Below are 24499 nucleotides of genomic sequence, written 5' to 3'. Positions count from 1 at the left end.
ATATATAAAAGAATGAACTCAGAACAACATACACAAAAATAAACTCAAAATGGAAGCCTGGATACTATAAAATCTTAGAGAAAAACAGGCAGAACACTCTCTGATATAAATTGCAGCAATATCTCTCCTGATCCACCTCTTAGACTACTGAAAATAAGAACAAAAATAAAATGGGACCTAATTAAACTTAAAAACTTGCACAGCAAAATGAAAAGATAATCCACAGAATGGGAGAAAATATTTGCAAACGATGCAACTGATAAGGGATTAATCTCCAAAATATATGAACAGCTCATGCAGCTGTTGATGCAGCTCATGAGCTCATGCTCGTCCCCACCCCCCAAAAAAATGGACATAGGTCTAAATAGACATTTCTCTAAAGAAGACACACAGATGGCCAAAAAGCACATGAAAAGATAATATCGCTAATTATTATAGAAATGCAAATCAAAACTACAATGAGGTAGTTTCACCTCACACTTGGTTAGAATGGTCATCATTAAAACATCTACAAACAATAAATGGTGGAGAGGGTGTGGAGAAAAGGGAACTCTTCTATACTGTTGGCTGGAATGTAAATTGGTACAGCCACTAAGGAGGTTCCTTTAAAAACTAAAAATAGAGCTTATGTATGATCTGGCAACCCCACTCCTGGCCATATACCTGGACAAAAATCATACTTTGAAAAGATATTCACTATATCATTTTTCACAACAGTCAAGACATGGAAGCAACTAAAATGTCTATTGACAGAGGAATGCATAAAGAAAATGTGGGAGATATATACATATATAAAATCATATATGTAATATATATTATTGTATTATATATATATAATACAATAAAATATTACTCAGCCATAAAAAAAGAAGGAAATAATGTCATTTGCAGCAACATGGATGAACCCTGAGGGCATTACGCTTTGTGAAATAAGTCAGAAAAAGAAAGGCAAATACTGTATGTTATCACTTATATGTGCAATCTCTTACTAGGAGAATGGATAAGGAAAATGTATTCAATGTGTACTATGTCATAGTTAGAAGTAATAAACTAGATGAACACATAACAATAATAATGTCTTAAAATCATAACAAGTAAATAAAACAAGAAATAAGATGTGAACTTTAGCACAATACTATCTATGTAAATTTAAAACATACATGAAACATTGTATAATTTTTAAGAATATAGATTCAAGAATACAAATGGAAAAATGCCTATCACAATAAATAACATTTTGAACACATATATTACCTGTTGAACTCTTTTCTAAATATACTAATGTACTAATTTAATTCTCAAAACTCTAACCATTATTATCCCCAATATATAAATAAGGAAATTGAGGCACAGAGGGATTATATAGCTAGTGGGCGGCAGATGTGGGGTTTAAACCTTGGCAATCTGACATCAAAGATTATGCTCTTAGTCTTCCCCAAAATGTACATGAAAAGGAGGCATAAAATTACAATGGTAGATGCAAATATTATGCCCTGAAAAATGACTGACTTAACTCCCTGTGGGCTTCCCAGGTGGCTCAGATGGTAAAGAATCCTCCTGCAATGCAGGAGACCTGGGTTTGATCCCTGGGTTGGGAAGATGCCCTGAAGGGGGAAAAGGCATCCCACTCCACTATTCTTGCCTGGAGAATCCCCTGGGTCTGAGGAGCCTGGCAGGCTACAGTCCATGGGGTTGCATAGAGTTGGACATGACTAAGTGACTAAGCACATAACTCCCTGTACCTGAGATCTAAAAAAGAAAAAAAGCTTATTACTAAATCTCATTTGTTCCTCACAACTCTTAATCAAGTACTTATATTAAAATGGCAGACAGATTATGTAGCTGATTCTTTCTGATTCTAAAATTTTGAATCTTAATCTTTACATTTTCTATGACAGAAGGCCTAATTGAGTACACTGTATCTGTGAAAAAAAGAAGGGTGTACTATTTTTCCACTTTTCTAGGACAATTAACTGTATAAGAGTCATTTATTCTCAACACAAAGTGGGCCTTTTCAGCAGATGGATATCTATATTAAGTTCTAGCTTTTAGCAAACAAAGTTATTGTGATAGCCATGTTTGCACACTTCTTGCTAAGAGTACTGTTACTTTAGACAGTGAGATCTAAAGAGATTATGTGATCATAAGAGATATGACATTTATGGCAAAATAAAAATAGAGCAAAATACAAAGTAATCTTACAGAAGAACGCTTCCAGAAATGAGCAATTTCATCGATATTTTTTGCAGGATGAAGCAAGAAGTAGTTCTTCCATTCATCCCAATCTACTGTCATTGTTCCATCTCTATCAATGCTGAAATTAAAAAAATATTTATAACAAAGTTAGCAACATTATAAAAATTAATTAAACACTTCCTACATATTTATTGTAGAAGCCACTTCTTTGGGCTTCATCAATTTTCCTATCTTTAATAAAAGTTTATTTTTTGGAATAGTTTAAGACTTTCAGAAAATCTTAGAGAGTATTTATCGAGATCCATTGTACAATTTATTAAGATAGTACTGAGAGTTCCCACATATCCCCACATCCAGTTTCCCCTAATGGTAACATCTCATATTATTATGATCTATTTGTTACAATTAATAAACCAATATTGATATATTATTATTATTAACTAAAGTTCAGGCTTTAGTTCCTTTTTTTTGTTTTAGGGTCCCACCTGAGATACCACAAGCCATTTGGTCATTACACCTCCTTAAGACTTTCTTGGCTATGAAAGTTTCTCAGATTTTCATTGTTTTTGATAACTTTAATAGTTTCAGTGTATGCTGATCCAGATATTTTGTAGAATATTCCTCTAATGGAATTTATTCTGTATTTCTTTTTAATTATTAACTTGTATGTGTTTCTCTCATACTTGCCTATGATCTTTCAAAAGGAAAGACAATTTCTAAGTCACTTCTACATCTTTGGCACTAAGTACTCAATGTTGAATGAATAAATAAATGAATAAAATGGACTGAAGTTTAACCTTATACCTTTTGACTCTCTCTGGTAGTAGTTTTCCCCTGACCATCTCTTTTAACTCAATTCTAAAATAACCTAAAATCAAGCTATCCTGTCAATCCTTTCAAAAATGTTTTATTGTAAATAACCTTACTTCTTGTTTAATTGTATGAAGGTTAGAGAACATATTCTACATGATTCAAATTCTATTTAGTTTTTCACATTTCCTTTATGACCCACAATATGGTCAATTCTTGTGAATTTTCTATGGGTCCTTAAAATAATGCATACCCTGCAGCTTTTGAATGCAATATTCTAGTTATACTTGTTAGGTAAAGATTGATGGTGTTGGTGGTGGTGGTTTAGTCACCAAGTCATGTCCAACTCTTGTGACCCCTAGACTGTAGCCCACCATGCTTCTCTATCCATGGGATTTCCCAGTGGTATTATTGAAATCTTCTATTTTTACTGATATTTTCCTGTGTGCTTGTACTATTACTGAGAAATGTGCAATAAACTTTCTTACTACAATCATTGTTTCATCTTGCTTCATAAATTTGAGGCTACGTTTTTAGATCCATACATATTTAGAATTGTTATATATTCCAAGTGAATTAAATCTCTAATAGTTATAAAATGCTTCTTTTAAGTTTTGTAATGAGTTTTGCCTTTGCCATTCTTTTTTCTTAAACAAAAGGAGATGTTAGCAACCTCAGTAAGATAGCAGAGCAGAAGGTACTATTCCTCCCCCAACAAGAAAACTATAGTTAGACAGCGACCCAGAAATGAGAAGATCCCTGAGAGGGTTCAAGAATCCAATTAAGAAACTATAACAACATGACGGAGTAAAAAAAAAAAAAGTGGAGAATGATCACACAGAAACAATCCCTGATGAGGCTCACTTAGCTGATATGTGTGGAGATGGCAAGAAACAAAGAAGGGTGAGGGTTGACATCCAGCAAGTGGCAGGTGTCATCATGGTCTCCAGCAGCCTGCTCTATGGAGGGCCCCAGCAGCCTTTGCCACTGAGGACTTCAACAGGCCCCACAACAGCCATAGATTCCCCACAGCTTTCACAGTGAAGGAACCTGAAGTGGCATCGGTGCAGACTCCAGAGCCTGCTCCAGAGAGAACACTGGCAGCTTTTGCCGCCAAAGTAAACAACAGATGTTGCTGCCATGGACGCAATGGAGATGAAGATGCTGTGCACCCTCACCAGAGGGAGCCTCTATTGCACCATCCTGGGACCAGGCCTGTGGCCGCCATAATCCCTGAGCCCTGGCTACTCCCCCACGCACCCACATTTCAGGCCCCAGCAGCACGGCTGCTCTAGTACACATGTGTTCAAACCCCTGCTCTGTGGCTTCTTGGTTCACACCTACATCTCAAACACCAGAGCCACTGTGACTACAGGCTAGTTAGTGCCTTGGACCCCCGAGCCACAGTCACTGTACAAGAGCCTGCACTTCAATCCCCAGCTCTGTGGCTTCTCCATGCATGGTTGCACCACAGATATTGAAGGCACTGCCAGGGAGAACTAGCCAGCATGCTGAACCTTGGAACTACTGTCAATCCATGAGCATCTGTGCTCCAGACCCTGGCTCAAAGGCTGTTCCACAGGTACCCGCACATCAGTAGCTGTGCACTACCATCACAGGGGACCCTACAAGCTGGATCCAGCACCATGACTTATCCCCTTGGCTAGGACAGCTCCACTGGAGACAAGGAGATCAAGAGGTTTCCAGACGACTTGTGCATCAAAGACTCGAACAGTCCTCATCACTTTACAGACCTCTACAGACTTGGCCATTGAGGATCCTGGTAATCTTCACTGATGCCAAAGTCAGCTGACAGAGTTGCACAGAAATTATGTCACTGGGCTTTTCACAGAATCAGAACAGCCACAAACCCCCCACTTGGCACCCTTGTACCTACCCACAAGTGAAGGTCTTTCCCCACCAAAACCACTCTGGAAAGTCTGAAAGACTTCAGACTTCATCAAATGTGTATATGTCAATTCAAGGATACAAGAAACATGAAAAATCAATAAAACATGAGACTGACAAAAGAACACAATACTTTCCAGTTCAGTTCAGTTAAGTCGCTCAGTTGTGTCTGACTCTTTAGACCCCATGAATTGCAGAACGCCAGGCCTCCCTGTCCATCACCAACTCCCAGAGTTCACTCAAACTCACGTCCATCGAGTTGGTGATGCCATCCAGCCATCTCATCCTCTGTTGTCACCTTCTCCTCCTGCCCCCAATCCCTCCCAGCATCAGAGTCTTTTCCAATGAATCAACTCTTCGCATGAGGTGGCCAAAGTACTGGAGTTTCAGCTTTAGCATCATTCCTTCCAAAGAAATCCCAGGGCTGATCTCCTTCAGAATGGACTGGTTGGATCTCCTTGCAGTCCAAGGGATTTGTAAGAGTCTTCTCCAGCATCACAGTTAAAAAGCATCAACTTTTCGGTGCTCAGCTTTCTTCACAGTCCAACTCTCACATCCATACATGACCACAGGAAAAACCATAGCCTTGACTAGACGAACCTTTGTTGGCAAAGCAATGTCTCTGCTTTTGAATATGCTATCTAGGTTGGTCATAACTTTCCTTCCAAGGAGTAAGCATCTTTTAATTTCATGGCTGCAGTCACCATCTATAGTGATTTTGCAGCCCAGAAAAATAAAGTCTGACACTGTTTCCACTGTTTCCCCATCTATTTCCCATGAAGTGATGGGACCAGATGCCATGATCTTCATTTTCTGAATGTTGAGCTTTAAGCCAACTTTTTCACTCTCCACTTTCACTTTCATCAAGAGGCTTTTGAGTTCCTCTTCACTTTCTTCCATAAGGGTGGTGTCATCTGCATATCTGAGGTTACTGATATTTCTCCAGGGAATCTTGATTCCAGCTTGTGTTTCTTCCAGTCCAGCGTTTCTCATGATGTACTCTGCATATAAGTTAAATAAACAGGGTGACAATATACGGCCTTGATGTACTCCTTTTCCTATTTGGAACCAGTCTGTTGTTCTATGTCCAGTTCTAACTGTTGCTTCCTGACCTGCATATAGGTTTCTCAAGAGGCAGGTCAGGTGGTCTGGTATGCCCATCTCTTTCAGAATTTTCCACAGTTGATTGTGATCCACACAGTCAAAGGCTTTGGAATAGTCAATAAAGCAGAAATAGATGTTTTTCTGGAACTCTCTTACTTTTTCCATGATCCAGCGAATGTTGGCAATTTGATCTCTGGTTCCTCTGCCTTTTCTAAAACCAGCTTGAACATCAGGAAGTTCATGGTTCACATATTGCTGAAGCCTGGCTTGGAGAATTTTGAGCATTACTTTACTAGCATGTGAGATGAGTGCAATTGTGCAGTAGTTTGAGCATTCTTTGGCATTGCCTTTCTTTGGGATTGGAATGAAAATCAACCTTTTCCAGTCCTGTGGCCACTGCTGAGTTTTCCAAATTTGCTGGCATATTGAGTGCAGCACTCTCACAGCATCATCTTTTAGGATTTGAAATAGCTCCACTGGAATTCCATCACCTCTACTAGCTTTGTTTGTAGTGATGCTTTCTAAGGTTCACTTGACTTCACATTCCAGGATGTCTGGCTCTAGGTCAGTGATCACACCATTGTGATTATCTTGGTCGTGAAGATCTTTTTGGTACAGTTCTTCTGTGTGTTTGCCATCTCTTCTTAATATCTTCTGCTTCTGTTAGGTCCATACCATTTCTGTCCTTTATTGAGCCCATCTTTGCATGAAATGTTCCCATGGTATCTCTAATTTTCTTGAACAGATCTCTGACTTTTCAGTAACTGATCTCAAAGAAATGGAGGTCTACAAATTGACAACAAATTCAAAATAATTGTTTTAAATAAGTTAAACAAGCTATAAGATAACACAGATAGACGACTCAATGAAATCAGGAAAAGAAACACATGGACAAGATTAGAGGTTCAACAGAGAGACAGAAATCATAAAAAACGAATTAAAGAGAAGCTCTGGAGCTGAAGATACAATGAATGAAATGAAAAATGCAATACAGAATATCAACAACAGACTTAAGAAGGATAAAGAATCAGTGAACTCAAACACAGATCATTTGAAATTATCCTGTCAGAGAAGAATAAAAGAAAAAATGAAAAACATCTATATGAATTATGGACCCCATCAAGAAAAACAATATACACATTATGGGTGTCTGAGAAGGAAAGAGTGTGAAAAGGGGCTGCTGCTGCTGCTGCTGCTGCTAAGTCGCTTCAGTCATGTCCAACTCTGTGCGACCCCATAGACAGCAGCCCACTAGGCTCCACTGTCCCTGGGATTCTCCATGCAAGAATACTGGAGTGGGTTGCCATTTCCTTTTCCAATGCATGAAAGTGAAAAGCGAAAGTGAAGTCGCTCAGTAGTGCCTGACTCTTAGTGACCCAATGGACTGCAGCCTACCAGGCTTCTCCATCCATGGGATTTTCCAGGCAAGAGTACTGGAGCGGGTGCCATTGCCTTCTCCAAAAGGGGCAGAAAGCGTCTTTTAAAAAAAATGGCTGAAAATTTCACCCAGATTTGAGGAGGCTTCCTTGATAGCTCAGTTGGTAAAGAATCTGTCTGCAATGGAGGAGACCCCGGTTCACTTCCTGGGTCGGGAAGATCTGCTGGAGAAGGGATAGGCTACCCACTCCAGTATTCTCGGGCTTCCCTTGTGGCTCAGCTGGTAAAGAATCCGCTTGCAATGCAGGAGACGTGGGTTAGAGATCCCCTGGAGAAAGAAAAGGCTACCCACTCCAGTATTCTGACCTGGAGAATTCCATGGACTGTATAGTCTGTGGGGTCGCAGTCAGACATAACTGAGTGACTTTCATTTTCACTTTTTCATGAACATCTAAGTACATGAAACTCAAAAGTCCCCATACCTAATGAGGACTTCTCCAAGACACATTATACTAAAATTGTCAAAAGTCAGAGACAAAAATTGTCACAGAGAAGAGAGAATTTTGAAAGCAGCAAGAGAAACAAAATTTACTTCATACAAGGTAACTTCCCTGAGGCTATCAGCAGACTCCTAAGCAGATATCTTATAGTTCAGGAGAGAGTGGGATTAAGAAGATACAGTTTCCCAGGCAAACAAAACCTGAGAGAGTTCATCACCCCCAGACTTGCCTCACCAGAAATACTAAGTGGAATTCTTTAAGTTGAAATGGAAGAACACTAATTAATATCATGAAAACATATGAAAGAATAACACTCACTGGTGAAGGTAAATCAGACTGAGAATACTCTAGGACTGTAATGGTATTGTATAAATCACTTAACTCTAGCATAAAGGATAAAAGACAAAAGTATTAAAAATAACTATAGCTATAATAATTTATTAATGGGTACACAATATTAAAAAACATACTAATTGACAGAATGTGGTCCACTGGAGAAGGGAATGGCAAATCACTTTAGTATTCTTGCTTTGAGAACCCCATGAACAGTATGAAAAGGCAAAATGATAGGATACTGAAAGAGAAACTCCTCAGGTCAGTAGGTGCCCAATATGCTACTGGAGATCAGTAGAGAAATAACTCCAGAGAGAATGAAGGGATGGAGCCAAAGTAAAAACAATACCCACCTGTGGATGTGACTGGTGATAGACGCAAGGTCCGATGCTGTAAAGAGCAATATTGCATAGGAACCTGGAATGTCAGGTCCATGAATCAAGGCAAATTGGAAGTGGTCAAACAAGAAAAGGCAAGAGTGAATGTCCACATTCTAGGAATCAGCGAACTGAAATGGACTGGAATGGGTGAATTTAACTCAGATGACCATTATATCTACTACTGCAGGCAGGAATCCCTCAAAAGAAATGGAGTAGCCATCATGGTCAACAAAAGAGTCCGAAATGCAGTACTTGGATGCAATCTCAAAAACAACAGAATGATCTCTGTTTGTTTCCAAGGCAAACCATTCAATATCACAGTAATCCAAGTCTATGCCCCAACCAGTAATGCTGAAGAAGCTGAAGTTGAATGGTTCTATGAAGACCTACAAGACCTTTTAGAACTAACACCCAAAAAAGATGTCCTTTTCATTATAGGGGACTGGAATGCAAAAGTAGGAAGTCAAGAAACACCTGGAGTAACAGGCAAATTTGGCCTTGGAATACGGAATGAAGCAGGGCAAAGACTAATAGAGTTTTGCCAAGAAAATGCACTGGTCATAACAAACACCCTCTTCCAACAACACAAGAGAAGACTCTACACATGGACATCACCAGATGGTCAACACCGAAATCAGATTGATTATATTCTTTGCAGCCAAAGATGGAGATGCTCTATACAGTCAGCAAAAGCAAGACCGGGAGCTGACTGTGGCTCAGACCATGAACTCCTTATTGCCAAATTCAGACTTAAATTGAAGAAAGTGGGGAAAACCACTAGACCATTCAGGTATGACCTAAATCAAATCCCTTATGATTATACAGTGGAAGTGAGAAATAGATTTAAGAGCCTAGATCTGATAGATAGAGTGCCTGATGAACTATGGAATGAGGTTCATGACACTGTACAGGAGACAGGGATGAAGACCATTCCCATAGAAAAAAAATGCAAAAAAGCAAATGGCTGTCTGAGGAGGCCTTACAAATAGCTGTGAAAAGAAGAGAAGCGAAAAGCAAAGGAGAAAGGAAAGATATAAACATCTGAATGCAGAGTTCCAAAGAATAGCAAGAAGAGATAAGAAAGCCTTCTTCAGTGATAAATGCAAAGAAATAGAGGAAAACAACATAATGGTAAAGACTAGGGATCTCTTCAAGAAAATCAGAGATACCAAAGGAACATTTCATGCAAAGATGGGCTCGATAAAGGACAGAAATGATATGGACCTAACAGAAACAGAAGATATTAAGAAGAGATGGCAAAAATACACAGAAGAACTGTACAAAAAGACCTTCATGACCAAGATAATCACAATAGTGTGATCACTGACCTAGAGTCAGACATCCTGGAATGTGAAGTCAAGTGAACCTTAGAAAGCATCACTACAAACAAAGCTAGTAGAGGTGATGGAATTCCAGTGGAGCTATTTCAAATCCTGAAAGATGATGCTGTGAAAGTGCTGCACTCAATATGCCAGCAAATTTGGAAAACTCAGCAGTGGCCACAGGACTGGAAAAGGTCAGTTTTCATTCCAATCCCAAAGAAAGGCAATGCCAAAGAATGCTCAAACTACCAAACAACTGCACTCATCTCACACGCTAGTAAAGTAATGCTCAAAATTCTCCAAGCCAGGCTTCACCAATATGTGAACCGTGAACTTCCTGATGTTCAAGCTGGTTTTAGAAAAGGCAGAGGAACCAGAGATCAAATTGCCAACATTCGCTGGATCATGGAAAAAGCAAGAGAGTTCCAGAAAAACATCTATTTCTGCTTTATTGACTATGCCAAAGCCTTTGACTGTGTGGATCACAATCAACTGTGGAAAATTCTGAAAGAGATGGCAATACCAGACCACCTGATCTGCCTCTTGAGAAATTTGTATGCAGGTCAGGAAGCAACAGTTAGAACTGGACATAGAACAACAGACTGGTTCCAAATAGGAAAAGGAGTTCGTCAAGGCTGTATATTGTCACCCTGTTTATTTAACTTATATGCAGAGTACATTATGAGAAACGCTGGACTGGAAGAAACACAAGCTGGAATCAAGATTCCCTGGAGAAATATCAGTAACCTCAGATATGCAGATGACACCACCCTTATGGCAGACAGTGAAGAGGAACTCAAAAGCCTCTTGATGAAAGTGAAAGTGGAGAGTGGAAAAGTTGGCTTAAAGCTCAACATTCAGAAAATGAAGATCATGGCATCTGGTCCCATCACTTCATGGGAAATAGATGGGGAAACAGTGGAAACAGTGTCAGACTTTATTTTTCTGGGCTCCAAAATCACTATAGATGGTGACTGCAGCCATGAAATTAAAAGATGCTTACTCCTTGGAAGGAAAGTTATGACCAACCTAGACAGCATATTCAAAAGCAGAGACATTGCTTTGCCAACAAAGGTTCGTCTAGTCAAGGCTATGGTTTTTCCTGTGGTCATGTATGGATGTGAGGGTTGGACTGTGAAGAAGGCTAAGCGCCGATGCTTTTGAACTGTGGTGTTGGAGAAGACTCTTACAAATCCCTTGGACTGCAAGGAGATCAAACCAGTCCATTCTGAAGGAGATCAGCCCTGGGATTTCTTTGGAAGGAATGATGCTAAAGCTGAAACTCCAGTACTTTGGCCACCTCATGCGAAGAGTTGATTCATTGGAAAAGACTCTGATGCTGGGAGGGATTGGGGGCAGGAGGAAAAGGGGACGACAGAGGATGAGATGGCTGGATGGCATCACTGACTCGATGGACGTGAGTCTGAGTGAACTCTGGGAGTTGGTGATGGACAGGGAGGCCTGGTGTGCTGGGATTCATGAGGTTGCAAAGAGTCGGACACGACTGAGTGAATGATCTGATCTGATCTGAATATCAAAAGTTAAAATTTTGGGGGCAGTAAAGGGGTTCAGTTCAGTCGCTCAGTTTTGTCTGACTCTTTGCAACCCCATGCCCTGCAGCATGCTAGGCCTCCCTGTCCATCACCAACTCCCAGGGCTTACTCAAACTCATGTCCATTGAGTTGGTGATGCCATTCAATCATCTCATCCTCTGTTGTCCCCTTCTCCTCCTGCCTTCAGTCTTTCCCAGCATCAGGGTCTTTTCAAATGACTCAGTTCTTCACATCAGGTGGCCAAAGTATTGGAGTTTCAGTTTCAGCATCAGTCCTTGCAATGAATATTCAGTACTGATTTCCTTTAGGATTAACTGCTTTGATCTTGCAGTCCAAGGGACTCTCGGAGTCTTCTCCAACACCATAGTTTGAAAGCATCAATTCTTTGGGGCTCAGCTTTCTTTATGGTCCAACTCTCACATCTATACATGACTACTAGAAAAATCATAGCTCTGACTACACGGATGTTTGTTTGCAAAGTAATATTTCTGCTTTTTAATGCTGTCTAAGTTTGTCATAGCTTTTATTCCAAGGAGCAAGCATCTTTTAATTTCATGGCTGCAGTCACCATCTACAGTGATTTTGGAGCCCAAGAAAATAAGTAAAGGGGTAGAATTTTTGTATGCAAAGTTAACTTGTATTCAGCTTAAAATACTTTATAAGATGTTTTATGTAAGCTTCATGGTAATCACAAAGCAAAAAGCTATAACAGACAAGAGAAAGAGAAAGAGGTCAAAGCAATTACCACACAAAGTCACAAAATCAAAAAGGAAGATGGCTAGAGAAGAATAAAGGAACAAAGAAACTACAAGCCATTAAAAAACAATTAAGCAAATAATATGTAAGTCCTTACTTATCAATGTGTGGAGAAGACAATGGCACCCCACTCCAGTACTCTTGCCTGGAAAATCCCATGGACAGAGGAGCCTGGCAGGCTGCAGTCCATGGGGTCACTAAGAGTCGGACACAACTGAGCGACTTCACTTTCACTTTTCACTTTCATGCATTGTAGAAGGAAATAGCAACCCACTCCACTGTTCTTGCCTGGAAAATGCCAGGGATGGGGGAGCCTGGTGGGCTATAGTCCACAGGGTACAATGGCCAGAGAAGGCAATGGCAACCCACTCCAGTACTCTTGCCTAGAAAATCCCATGGATGGAGGATCCTGGTAGGCTATAGTCCATGGGGTCACTGAGGGTTGGACAAGACTGAGCGACTTCACTTTCACTTTTCACTTTCATGCATTGGAGAAAGAAATGGCAAACCACTCCAGTGTTCTTGCCTGGAGAATCCCAGGGACAGGTGAGCCTGGTGGGTTGCCGTCTATGGGGTCGCACAGAGTCGGACACGACTGAAATGACTTAGCGGCAACTTATCAATGATTAAATTCTCCAAACAAAAGTCATCGAGTGGCTGAATAAACTTTAAAAAACAACACTTAACTTCTTGCTGCCTAAAAGAGACTCATTTCAGCTTTAGGGATACACATAGTCTCAAGGAGAAGGGATGGGAAAAGATAATCCATGCAGATAGAAACCAAAATAGAGCAAAGTATGAATAACTTGAGTTTAATTCAAAAACTATAAAAAGAGACAAATAATGAGACTATATAATAATTAAGAGGTCACTTCATTAACAAACTATAATTATAATATTCATATATATTATATGAACCAAATATTGAACTAAATATATTAAGCAGATACTAACATATCTGAAGGTAGAAACAGCAATGAAAGAACAGTATAAGACTTCACTCTCCCACTTTCAACAACAGACAAACCATCCAGACAGAAAATCAGTGAAGAAATAATTAACGAACTACACATTGGACCAAATGAACCTAAAAAACAAATACAGCAGCAGAATACATAATCTTCTCCAGTGCACATGGAACATTCTCAAGGACCAATCATGTCTTAGGTCACAAAACAAGTCTCAACTTTAAGACTGAAATCATACCAAGTATCATTTCTGACAATAGTATGAAACTAGAAATCAATAACAAGAGGAAAACTGGAAAATTCACAAGTATGTAGATATTAAACAACACTCCTCTGAACAACCAGTGGGTGTAGGAAGGTATCAGAAGAGAAATAAAAAAGTCTTATGAGATGTGAAAATAGAAACACAACATAACAAGTCTTATGCTGCTAAGTCACTTCAGTCGTGTCTGACTCTGTGCGACCCCAGAGACGGCAGCCCACCAGGCTCTCCCATCCCTGGGATTCTCCAGGCAAGAACACTGGAGTGGGTTGCCATTTCCTTCTCCAATGCATGAAAGTGAAAAGTGAAAGTGAAGTTGCTCAGTCATGTCCAACGCTCAGTGACCCCATGGACTGCATCCAGGCAAGAGGACTGGAATGGGGTGCCATTGCCTTCTCCAACAAGTCTTAAAGCATGCGGCAAAAGCAGTTCTAAGAGGGAAGCGTATAGCAATAAATGTCAACATTTTTTTTTTAAAAGAAAGATCTCAAATAAACAATCTAATTGATCCCTCAAGGAATTAGAATAGAAGAAAAAACTAAGCCCAAAGTTAGCAGAAGGGAAAGAAATAATAAAGATCAGAGCAGAAATAAATACCAAAACCCAAATCCATAGAACAAAAGATCACCAAAATTAAAAGCTTGTTTGTTTAAAAAGGTAAACCAAATTGGCAAACTTTTAGCTGGACTAACTGAAAACACAGAGAAAAGACTCAAATAAATAAAACCAGAAAAGAATTAGGAGACATTAAGACTGACGCCACAGGAACACAATGGGTTATAACACACTACTATGAACAATCTACAGAGAAGGCAATGGCACCCCACTCCAGTACTTTGCCTGTAAAATCCCATGGATGGAGGAGCCTGGTGGGCTGCAGTCCATGGGGTCGCTAAGAGTCGGACACAACTGAGCAACTTCACTTTCACTTTTCACTTTCATGCATTGGAGAAGGAAATGCAAACCCACTCCAGTGTTCTTGCCTGGAGAATCCCAGGGACGGGGAGCCTGGTGGGCTGCCGTCTATGGGGTCTCGCAGAGTCAGACACGACTGAAGCAACTTAGCAGTAGCAGCAGCATGAACAATCATATGCCAACTAATTGTAAAATCTAAAAGAACTGGATAAATTCCTAGAAATATACAACCTAGCAAGACTGAATCATGAAGAAATGGAAAATCTGAACAGAGGAATGACTGAATAGACTGAATCAGTAAACAAAAATGTACCAACAAAGAAAGTCCAGGACCAGATGGTATCCCTGGTAAATTCCTTCCATAAAGAAGGAAATCTCACCATTTGCAATAACACAGATGGACTTTAAGGGCATGATGCTAAGTAAAACAAGTCAGACAGACAAAGACAAATACTATATGATCTCACTTATACATGGAATCAAAAGAAAGAAAAAGAAAGGAAAGAAAAAGACCTTATAGATAGAGAAAACATATTGGTGGTTACCAGAGGTGGAGGGTAAATCTTAAAAGCTCTCATCATAAAAAAAATCTATAACTATATATGGTGACTGATGTTAACTAGACCTATTGAGGTGATCATTTCACATTATATACATATATTGAATCATTGTTATACACCTGAAATTAATATAATATTATGTATCAGTTATACCCAAATTTAAAAAACAAGTAAATTTAAGTTTTAACTATAAGAAAGTGTTCTTTTCATAAAATTAATAACAGTAATAAGAGGGTGGGAAGAAACTTTAAGAAGTGATGCATATGTTTATGGCATAGATTATGGTTATGGTTTCCTGGGTGTATGTGTGTGTGCATGCTAAGTCACTTCAGTCACGTCAGACTCTTTGAGACCCCATGGACTGTGCCTGCCAGGCTCCTCTGTCCATGGGATTCTCCAGGCAAGAATACTGGAGTGGGTTGCCGTTTCTTCCTCCAGGGGATATTCCTGACCCAGAGATCAAAGCCATGTCTCCTGTATTCACAGGCAGATTCTTTACCACTGAGCCACCAGGGAAGCCCTCCTGGGTACACACTTACCAACAAATTCATCAAGTTGGATACATAAATTATATACTTCTTTGTACTTCAACAAAATTTAAAAAAAAATTTAATCAATTACTTAAGAGAATTAAAACCATTCTTTGAACCAGAAGCATGAAGAATCTTTTTCTGAGGACTTTAAAAAGAATACTTCCTGTTTTAGTCAATAGCATTTCAACAAATTTCTTAGGGATCTTTCTTAAAACATTGTCAATAAAAGGTGACATTATCAGAAATAAAAAGAAAGGAAAGAAATGAAGGAAGAGAAGAAAGAAGCTATACTTATAACCACCAGGTACATATTAAACAAAAATTAAAACTATTAAAAATAAGGGTAAGGGCTGACCTTTGTATAATCTTTTTTGCTTGAGTTTCAGAAATATTTATACCCAGTGATTTCAAAACAGCAATTATTTCTGAAGTTTCTATTATTCCTTTAAAAAAGTGAAAATATGTCAAGTTAACGAATCTGAAACAATAACAAGGCAAAATATACTTATAAGGCAATAGCCTTTAAAAGTCCACATATTTTATAGGCCTATCATCCCACACTCAAAACCCAAAGCTTTAAAAGTTCTAAAAATTTAAAGACTTTTTGTATGGCACCAAAATTCACTATATGACAAAACCTGCCTTAAGCTGATGTGAGGTTAATCTTAGTCAATTATTTTTCTAATCCAATACGGTTATTCATTTGTTTCACTGAAGAAATATTCATGTATATAATTGCACAGTGGTGCTCCAGACCCCACCTGGAGTATTATATCAGTTCACTTCAGTTCAGTCGCTCAGTTGTGTCTGACTCTTTGTGACCCCAAGGTCTGCAGCATGCCAGGCCTCCCTGTCCATCACCAACTGCCGGAGTTTACCCAAACTCATGTCCATTGAGTCGGTAATGCCATCCAACCATCTCATCCTCTGTCATCCCCTTCTCCTCCTGCCATCAATCTTTCCCAGCATCAGGGTCTTTTCAAATGAGTCAGCTCTTCACAACAGGTGGCCAAAGTATTGGAATTTCAGCCTCAACATCAGTCCTTCCAATGAACATTCAGGACTGATTTCCTTTAGGATAGACTGGTTGGAACTCCTTGCAGTCCAAGGGACTCTCAAGAGTCTTCTCCAAAGAAGAGTATTATATAACATATCACATATGTGCTATATTTCTTTTCTAAAAATCCAAATTCTAAACTTCTAATCATATCTGGTCCCAAGGGTTTCTAATCAGAGATTACAGATCTATAACAGATATTGATTATTGTACTTACTTGGAAAGAAAAAGCTAATTCTGAAGATCTGATTCAGGGGCATGAAAATAAGGCTACTCAACATTTTATAAGATAAGTTTTAAAAGAAATAGCCTACTTAAAATAAGATGGAACACCAAACTCTTTTTAACACAAGCATATCCGATGTTAAATAACTCAAAACTACTAATATATTTAATACAAGCCTATCACGCATTTCAATCTCACACTGCTAGATGTTCTGAAAGAAAAATTAAGTAGTCCATACTGTCCTCAAGCCCTAAACCACATATATAATCATGTCACTCCTCAAATGAAAAAAAAAATCTTTTAATTCTTCCCATGGAAACAAATAGTTGAGGATACCAAATATGAAAAAAATTATTTAAAAAATCAACTTTAGTGTCATCTAGATGAAAACTATATAATGTCAAAAAACTAACATAAATTCAGTCATAACTTATATTATACTTTACTAACCATAGCTGCATATGCATGCATTTAAAATATGCATAAGTAAAAAGAGTATACATATATATGAGATATATTATTTATGTAGCCTATAAACAAAGCCCAAATATTCATACGTAGAAACTCTGATTCTTTACAATGACTCTGAGGCCCCTAGTGTGGAATTTACTGGTGGAATTTATACAGGGTGGAATTTACTGGCCTGCCTAGAAAGTTTTTTTCAAATGAGGAAGCTGAATCCTCTGTCTTATGCCATTATATCCCATTATAATTTTCAAACATTATACAATAATTTTTTTTAATTTTTTAAAGTTTACTATTCAAATCACTATGCTAAATGTGAAAGAAGTCAAAGATTAATGAACCAACCACCCCAAGGAGTTTACCAGTTTGAATGCATGCACTAATTACTATAAAAATATATCACTCTGTGTTATTGTATATCATAGAAGACCTATGAATAATGTGCAGTGGAAAGACAAAGGAATGAAAAACAAGAGTCACAAATGAAGTACTATAAAAGGATAAACAAGAGACCACCAAAGAAACAAAAGCATTTCAACAAAAGGTAAAGTATAAACATGGTAAACTTATTTGTTTAACAAAGATAGACTGGGAACTTACACATAGCAGTAGAAAGCAGGATAGCAGGTACTTTGGAGGGTGGTGGTGATTTGGAGAGGATACAAAATGGATCTTTCTGAGATGCTACTAATATTCTGCTTCTTTATCTGTATGTTGTTTTCATGTTGTATGTTTGCCTTGGAAAAATTTGTGAAGCTTTTGAAAGGTTGTTGTTGAATCACACGAAGACATGGGATTCTTGGCCCCCGGAGGAGAAGAATTCAATCCGGGGCCAGAGACGAGGCTCGATCTCTCAGAGCTTTTGTGTAATAAAGTTTTATTAAAGTATAAAGGACATAGAGAAAGCTTCTGACATAGGCATCAGAAGGGGGCAGAAAGAGTACCCCCTTGCTAGTGTTAGCAATGAAGTTATATACTCTCCAATGAATCCAAAGAATGTCTGGAAGTTGTAAAGACCTCACCAGACCAACCCCCATAATTTACATTTTAAAATAACAGAATTAGCCAGAAGGCTTAATCCAGAGACTGTCCTCAGGCAGGATACATTATTGTTATATAATCCTAAGGAATGTAGAGAAGGAAAAGTTTGTCCTTTCTTCCTCCTTGAGAATTCCAGAGCCCTCTCTCCTTGGGGACCCCTAGACTCCTTATCAACCTACCTAGGAAATGACTCTCTCACTTTTACTTATAATGTATGCACTTGGCTATATATGTTATATATCAATGAAATTTTCCCCAAAAAATAGTAATTTAGGGCCAAATTTGAAATGGCATTTTAACAAGCTATGTCTGACAATTTCTGCCTTTGTTCTCTCTGCAAAAAAAAAAAAAAACAACAAAACCTTTCTTCAGGATAGAAAGCCCAGGTATAGTCATGTACTTATGGTCAATTAATCTACAAAAAAGGAGGCAAGTATATACAGTGGAGAATTCAAGATTATACAATAGAGTCTCTTCAATAGTGGTACTGGGAAAACTGGATAGATACATTTAAAAGAATGAAATTAGAACATTTTTAATACCATACACAAAAACAAACTCAAAATAGATTAAACACCTAAATGTAAGGCTATAAAACTCCTAGAGGAAACAGTAAGCAGAATACTCTTTGACAAAAATCGCAGGAATAATGTTTTGGATCTGTCTCCTAGAGTAATGGAAGCAAAAGCAAAAATAAATAAATGAGACCTAATTAAACTTAAAAGTTTTGCACAGCCAAAGAAATCACAAAACAAAATGAAAAGACCACCTATGGACTAGGAGGAAATATTTGCAAATGATGCAACCAACAAGGGATTAATATCTAAAAACTACAAACAGCTCATACATCTCAATATTTTTTAAAAATAATAATAATAAGCAGGAGACATAAACTGACACTTCTCCAAAGAAGACATACAGGTTGCCATCAAGTATATGAAAAGATGCTCAACAACAGTAATTATTAAAGAAAAGAAAAATTACAGAAAGGTATCACCTCACAGCAGTCAGAATGGCTATCATTAAAAATCCAGAATAAAAAATGCTGAAGAGGACGTGGAGAAAAGGGAACCCTCCTAAACTACTGATGGGAATGTAAATTTGTGCAACCACTATGGAGAACAGTATGGCTGTTCCTTAAAAAGCTAAAAATAGAGTTACCACATGATCCCTACCAATCCCACTCCTGGGCCTATATCCAGAAAAGATGAAAACTCTAATTCGAAAAGATATATGTACCCCAATGTTCACTCCAGCATTATTTACCACCATTACTTTACCAACAGCCAAGATATGGAAGCAACCTAAAAGTCCATTGATGGATAGATAAAGAATATTCCATATATACAATAGAATATTAGTCATAAGAAAACATGAAATATTGCCATTTGCAGCAACACAGATAGACCTAGAGATTATCATACTAAGTGAAGTAAGTCAGACAAAGACAAGTATCATATGATATCACTTATATGTGGAAGCTAAAAAAATGATTCAAATGAGCTTATTTACAAAACCGAAACAGACTCACAGATATAGAAAACAAATTTATGGTTATCCCAAAGGAAAAGGATGGGGTAGAAATAAATTAGAAGGCTGAGATTAACACATACACGCTAACTGTGTATAGGACATAAACAACAAGGTCCTACATGTATAGAACTATATTCAATATCTTGTAATAACCTACAATGGAAAAGAATCTGAAAAAGAATAATATACAACTATATAAATATATAAAGAACATATATAAGTAAATCAATTTGTTGTATACTTGAAACGAATACAACACTGTAAATCAACTATACTTAAACAAACAAACAAACAAAAAATGAAAACACAGTGGAAGAGCAGAGATGAGTGGTACCATGTATTGACCTTCACATTAGGGGTGGCAAACACTATGGTCTATGGGGAGCGGATATCTGTACAAATGGAGTAAATGCTACTAAACCCCACTGACTTTTACCATGTTGTAAAGTTATCATGGATGTGAGTCTGAGTGAACTCTGGGAGCTGGTGATGGACAGGGAGGCCTGGCGTGCTGCGATTCGTGGGGTCACAAAGAGTCGGACACGACTGAGCGACTGAACTGAACTGAAAGTGGGTCATATGTTTCATTTTAAAGAAAACTGAATTTTTATATAAAATCTTCCAATTTTTATATGTTAAATAAAAAATAATTTCTTAAAAAATCTTTCTTTCCAACTCTGTTTATATATTGACCCAGAAGAAAACTAAATTGTTCCTGAGCACAATTAAAGTCTCCCTCTATCACTTGTATAGCAATTATCATAGTCTAGCTTGTGTATGGCTATTCATTCTTTTTTTTTTACATTTAAATTTATTTATTTTAATTAGAGGCTAATTACTTTACAATATTGTATTGGTTTTGCCCCAAAACTGTCTGCTTCTGAAAATCTTTGTTAACACAGTTCCTAGTGCTCTAGCTCACATAACTGCTCAAAATTCTCTGTTTCATTGACCTATAATTACATTAAGTAATTAATCCTTATGCAAAAGAAGTTAAAATTTCAAGCTATGATGTAGAGAAAAATTAGGTAATGTAATTCAGAATATAATCAATACCTATGGACTGAATGGGAGATTCAATGTTGTCTTTAATTATATAGAGCAAGTGTTCACTGAGAAAGATGGGCTTGAAATGGATTTGCTAGAGTAACAGTAGTTAGATGCATGGAGAGGAAGACTGTGACTATTCCAGTCCTGTAATTCCAGGGGGAAATGCAAACTATTCCACTTCTATACTACAGATTATTTTGCTAAGTTAACAAGCCATCTCAAATTTTACTGGTTTAATAAGAATGTATTTGATAATAGTATGCAATCAGAATTTGGTTCAACACATTGGTTCTTCTGCTGATTTTACCTGGGTCACTCATGTGAATTCAGTGATCTAGAGGTTTGACCATAGCTGAAAATCCAAGATGGCTTCACTCACATGTCTTTTACCTCAGATGGAAATGTAGCACAGATGGAAATGAAATAGGCCACCCTAATGGCAGAAAGTGAATAGGAAGGTGAAGGTGAAAGAGGAAGGTGAAAGAGGAGAGTGAAAAAGCTGGCTTAAAACTCAACATTCAAAAAACTAAGATCATGGCATCCAGTCCCATAACTTCAAGACAAAAAGATGGGGAAAAATGGAAACTGGCAGACTTTATTTTCTTGGGCCTCAAAATCACTGCAAATGATAACTGCAGCCATGAAATTAAAAGACACTTGCTCCTTGGAAGAAAAGCTATGACAAACCTAGATAGTATATTAAAAAACTGAGACAAAGGTCCATCTAGTCAAAGCTATGGTTTATCCAGTAGTCATGTATGGATATGAGAGTTGGACCACTAAGAAAGCCAAGCACTGAAGAATTGATGCTTTTGAACTGTAGCATTGGAGAAGACTCTTGAGAGTCCCTAGGACAGCAAGGAGATCCAACCAGTCCATTCTAAAGGAAATTAGATATGGCCAGACAGTTTCATGGCAGTAAAGTTGACTTTATAGTACCAATAAAAGCACCTTGCAAAAAACAAAAAAATAAAATAAAGGAAATCAGTCCTGAATATTCCAAGGACTGATGTTGAAGCTGAAGCTCCAATACTTTGGCCACCTGATGCAAAAAGCCAACTCACTGGAAAAGATCCTGATGCTGGGAAAGATTGAGGGCAGGGGGAGAAGGAGACGACAGAGGATGGGATGGTTGAATGGCATCACCCACTCAATAGACATGAATTTGAGCAAACTCCAGGAGATAGTGAAAGTGAAGGAAGCCTGTCATGCTGAAGTCCATGGGGTTGCAAAGAGTGGGACATGACTCAGGGACTAAACAACAATAATGGTCCTAATGGTTGAAGCAAGTCAAATGGCCAAGCCCAGGTCAATGTGGCTCAGGGTTACACAAAGGCATAAACCCTGTAGATGAGGTTCACTGAAAAACCAAATGTATTACTTAGCATTACTGTTCTCATACGTAAAAGGTAGCTGCTATGAGGACTGCATGAGACAAAAATAAGATATAGAAGATAAAGCAGCTAAAACAGGCATGGCAGATGGTAAAGTACAAAAATTTCTAGTTTCTTTCCCACCATTTTCCCAATCTAAAAAAAAAACACAAAAAACTCCTTCCAAAAAAGAACCTTAATGATGAAATTATGTCTAAGAATTACTTCATTTCACATATTTATGACCACACTCCAAGGACATTCTGGCTCCGCAGAAGTAGGGACTCAGATACTTCTTGAGAGAAGTTAAGCAAATCAGTTCACATTGGGCCTTGAATGCTTCCAGCTAGTGAATTTGATAGTATAGTACACCAGCCCACAAGCATCCTCTTGCCTCCATTGATTGGCATAAGGCCTGGAAACCCTCCTGGGACACAGAAAATGCAGTGGTAAAAATTGAATCCTACTATTAGTGTTTTATACACATTAATATGTGATGAACTGGGAGAGTCTCAACAATGTTGTCAGGAAGGACAAGAAGGGAAAAGATATCATGTACAGAGCCAGATCCAATAATAGGATTTGGGGGGAAAGATTGGCTCCACAGTCAACGATGCACAACAGGTGTACACCCGTGGCGGATTCATGTGGATGTATGGCAAAACCAATACAATATTGTAAAGTAATTAGCCTCCAATTAAAATGAATAAATTTAAATTTTTTTTAAAAAGGAGAAAAAAAAAAAGAAATTACCTTAACCCAGCCAATCTAGAAACACTCTGGGAGAAAGTAGCAGCATGTTCATATGAATTTAAACAGCTGTACTTTGAGGCCCAAAATATGCTGCATTGGACAATTTCTGATTAAGCAAATAAGAGGGAGGACTGTATTTGTTTCCTTGGGCAGTTGTAATAAAGGACCACAATCTGGGTAGCTTAAATAGGAATTTAAGCCAAAAGTGATTATTGGCCAAAATATGGCCAAAAAATGATGAAGGCCAAAAGTCTGTAAAACCAAGGTGTTGGCAGGGCCATGCTCCTTTGGAAGATGCTACGGAAGGATCTGTTCTGTATTTATCTCCTAGTATCTGGTAGTCTCAGGTATTTCTTGGCTTACAGACACATCACTCCAAGCCTGACTCCATTATCAAATGGCTACTTCATATTATCTCCCTCTGTGCATGTCTGTCCCTGTATCCAAATTTCCCCTTTATGTGACACCTGTCCTATTGGGCTTCCCTGGTGGCTCAGACAGTAAATCTGCCTGTAATGCAGGAGATCTGAGTTTGATCCCTGGGTCAGGAAGATCCCCTGGAGAAGGGACAGGCTACCCACTCCAGTATTCTTGGGCTTCCCTGGTGGCTCAGACAGTAAAGAATCTGCCTGCAATGCAGGAGATCTGGGTTTGATCCCTGTGTTGGGAAGATCCTCTGGAGAAGCGCATGGCTACCCACTCCAGTATTCTTGCCTGGAGAATTCCATGGACAGAGGGTATTGGGCATACCCTAATGACCTCATTTTTCTTGGTTACTTCTATAAAGACCTATTTCCAAATAAGATCACAGTCTGAGATCTGGGGGGTTAGGACTTCAACTTATCTTTTAGGGTACACAATTCACTCCATTGGAGAAGGAAATGGCAACTTACTCCAGTATTCTTGCCTGGGAAAACCTATGGACAGAGGAACCTGAGGGGCTACAGTCCATGGGATCACAAAAAGTCAAATACAAATTAGTAACTAAACAACAACAAATTCAATCTGTAATAGAGGAGGTATTCCCATTCATAACCACAAAAAGCATCATGGCCAAGGTAAATTGTCTGAGCTTTACAGAAGTGTGGTCACTGAGGAGGCAGCAATGATGACACAAAGCAGGCGCCTCAATCAGAACAGGGCCTCTGCAGGTCTGCTAGGGCCTGCACTCTGCAGTGCAGGTGGGCGGCAGCTCTGGTAGCCACAGTAGAGCTTCACACCTACTGTCACGGCTCAGATGCTAAAAACAAAAGAAGCCAGTAGGAATTCAGACAAGAGCTCTTCCAGAATGGTGCCACTTCAGGACTTGCCTGTGATGTTCCAGTTTGACCAGTCAAGGCAGAAATTAAAAGATCTATATTGCTATATCATTACATTACTTTGGATGGCCATCTAGCCTCAAAAAGAGTATTTTCTATTATTACCAAGAGCTGTAAGCACTGATTTTCAGAGACGATAGTAATACATTTTTTACTAGGGGTTTCCCACTTTCACTGATTATGATACAGTGCATTTTCAGCTTAC

At 38.5% G+C, this 24499-nt stretch overlaps 1 protein-coding gene across 2 annotated transcripts in view; it reads right to left on the bottom strand.

Annotated features, from left to right (window-relative positions):
* Positions 1 to 24499, bottom strand: part of LOC133244189 (mitochondrial adenyl nucleotide antiporter SLC25A24-like) — a 92953-nt gene that overhangs the window by 49907 nt on the left and 18547 nt on the right. For both annotated transcript variants that reach the window (XM_061411003.1, XM_061411004.1), the window contains exons 3-4: positions 15833 to 15920; positions 2203 to 2314 (exon numbers count right to left, since the gene is read on the bottom strand). In XM_061411003.1, the coding sequence (XP_061266987.1) occupies positions 2203 to 2314; positions 15833 to 15920 (200 nt within the window). The remainder of the gene's footprint in view (positions 1 to 2202; positions 2315 to 15832; positions 15921 to 24499) is intronic.

Source organism: Bos javanicus, chromosome 3 (assembly GCF_032452875.1).
Source record: "Bos javanicus breed banteng chromosome 3, ARS-OSU_banteng_1.0, whole genome shotgun sequence".
Taxonomy (NCBI): domain Eukaryota; kingdom Metazoa; phylum Chordata; class Mammalia; order Artiodactyla; family Bovidae; genus Bos; species Bos javanicus.
Note: the sequence above shows the minus strand (reverse complement) of the source record. Positions and strands in the feature narration are given on the sequence as shown.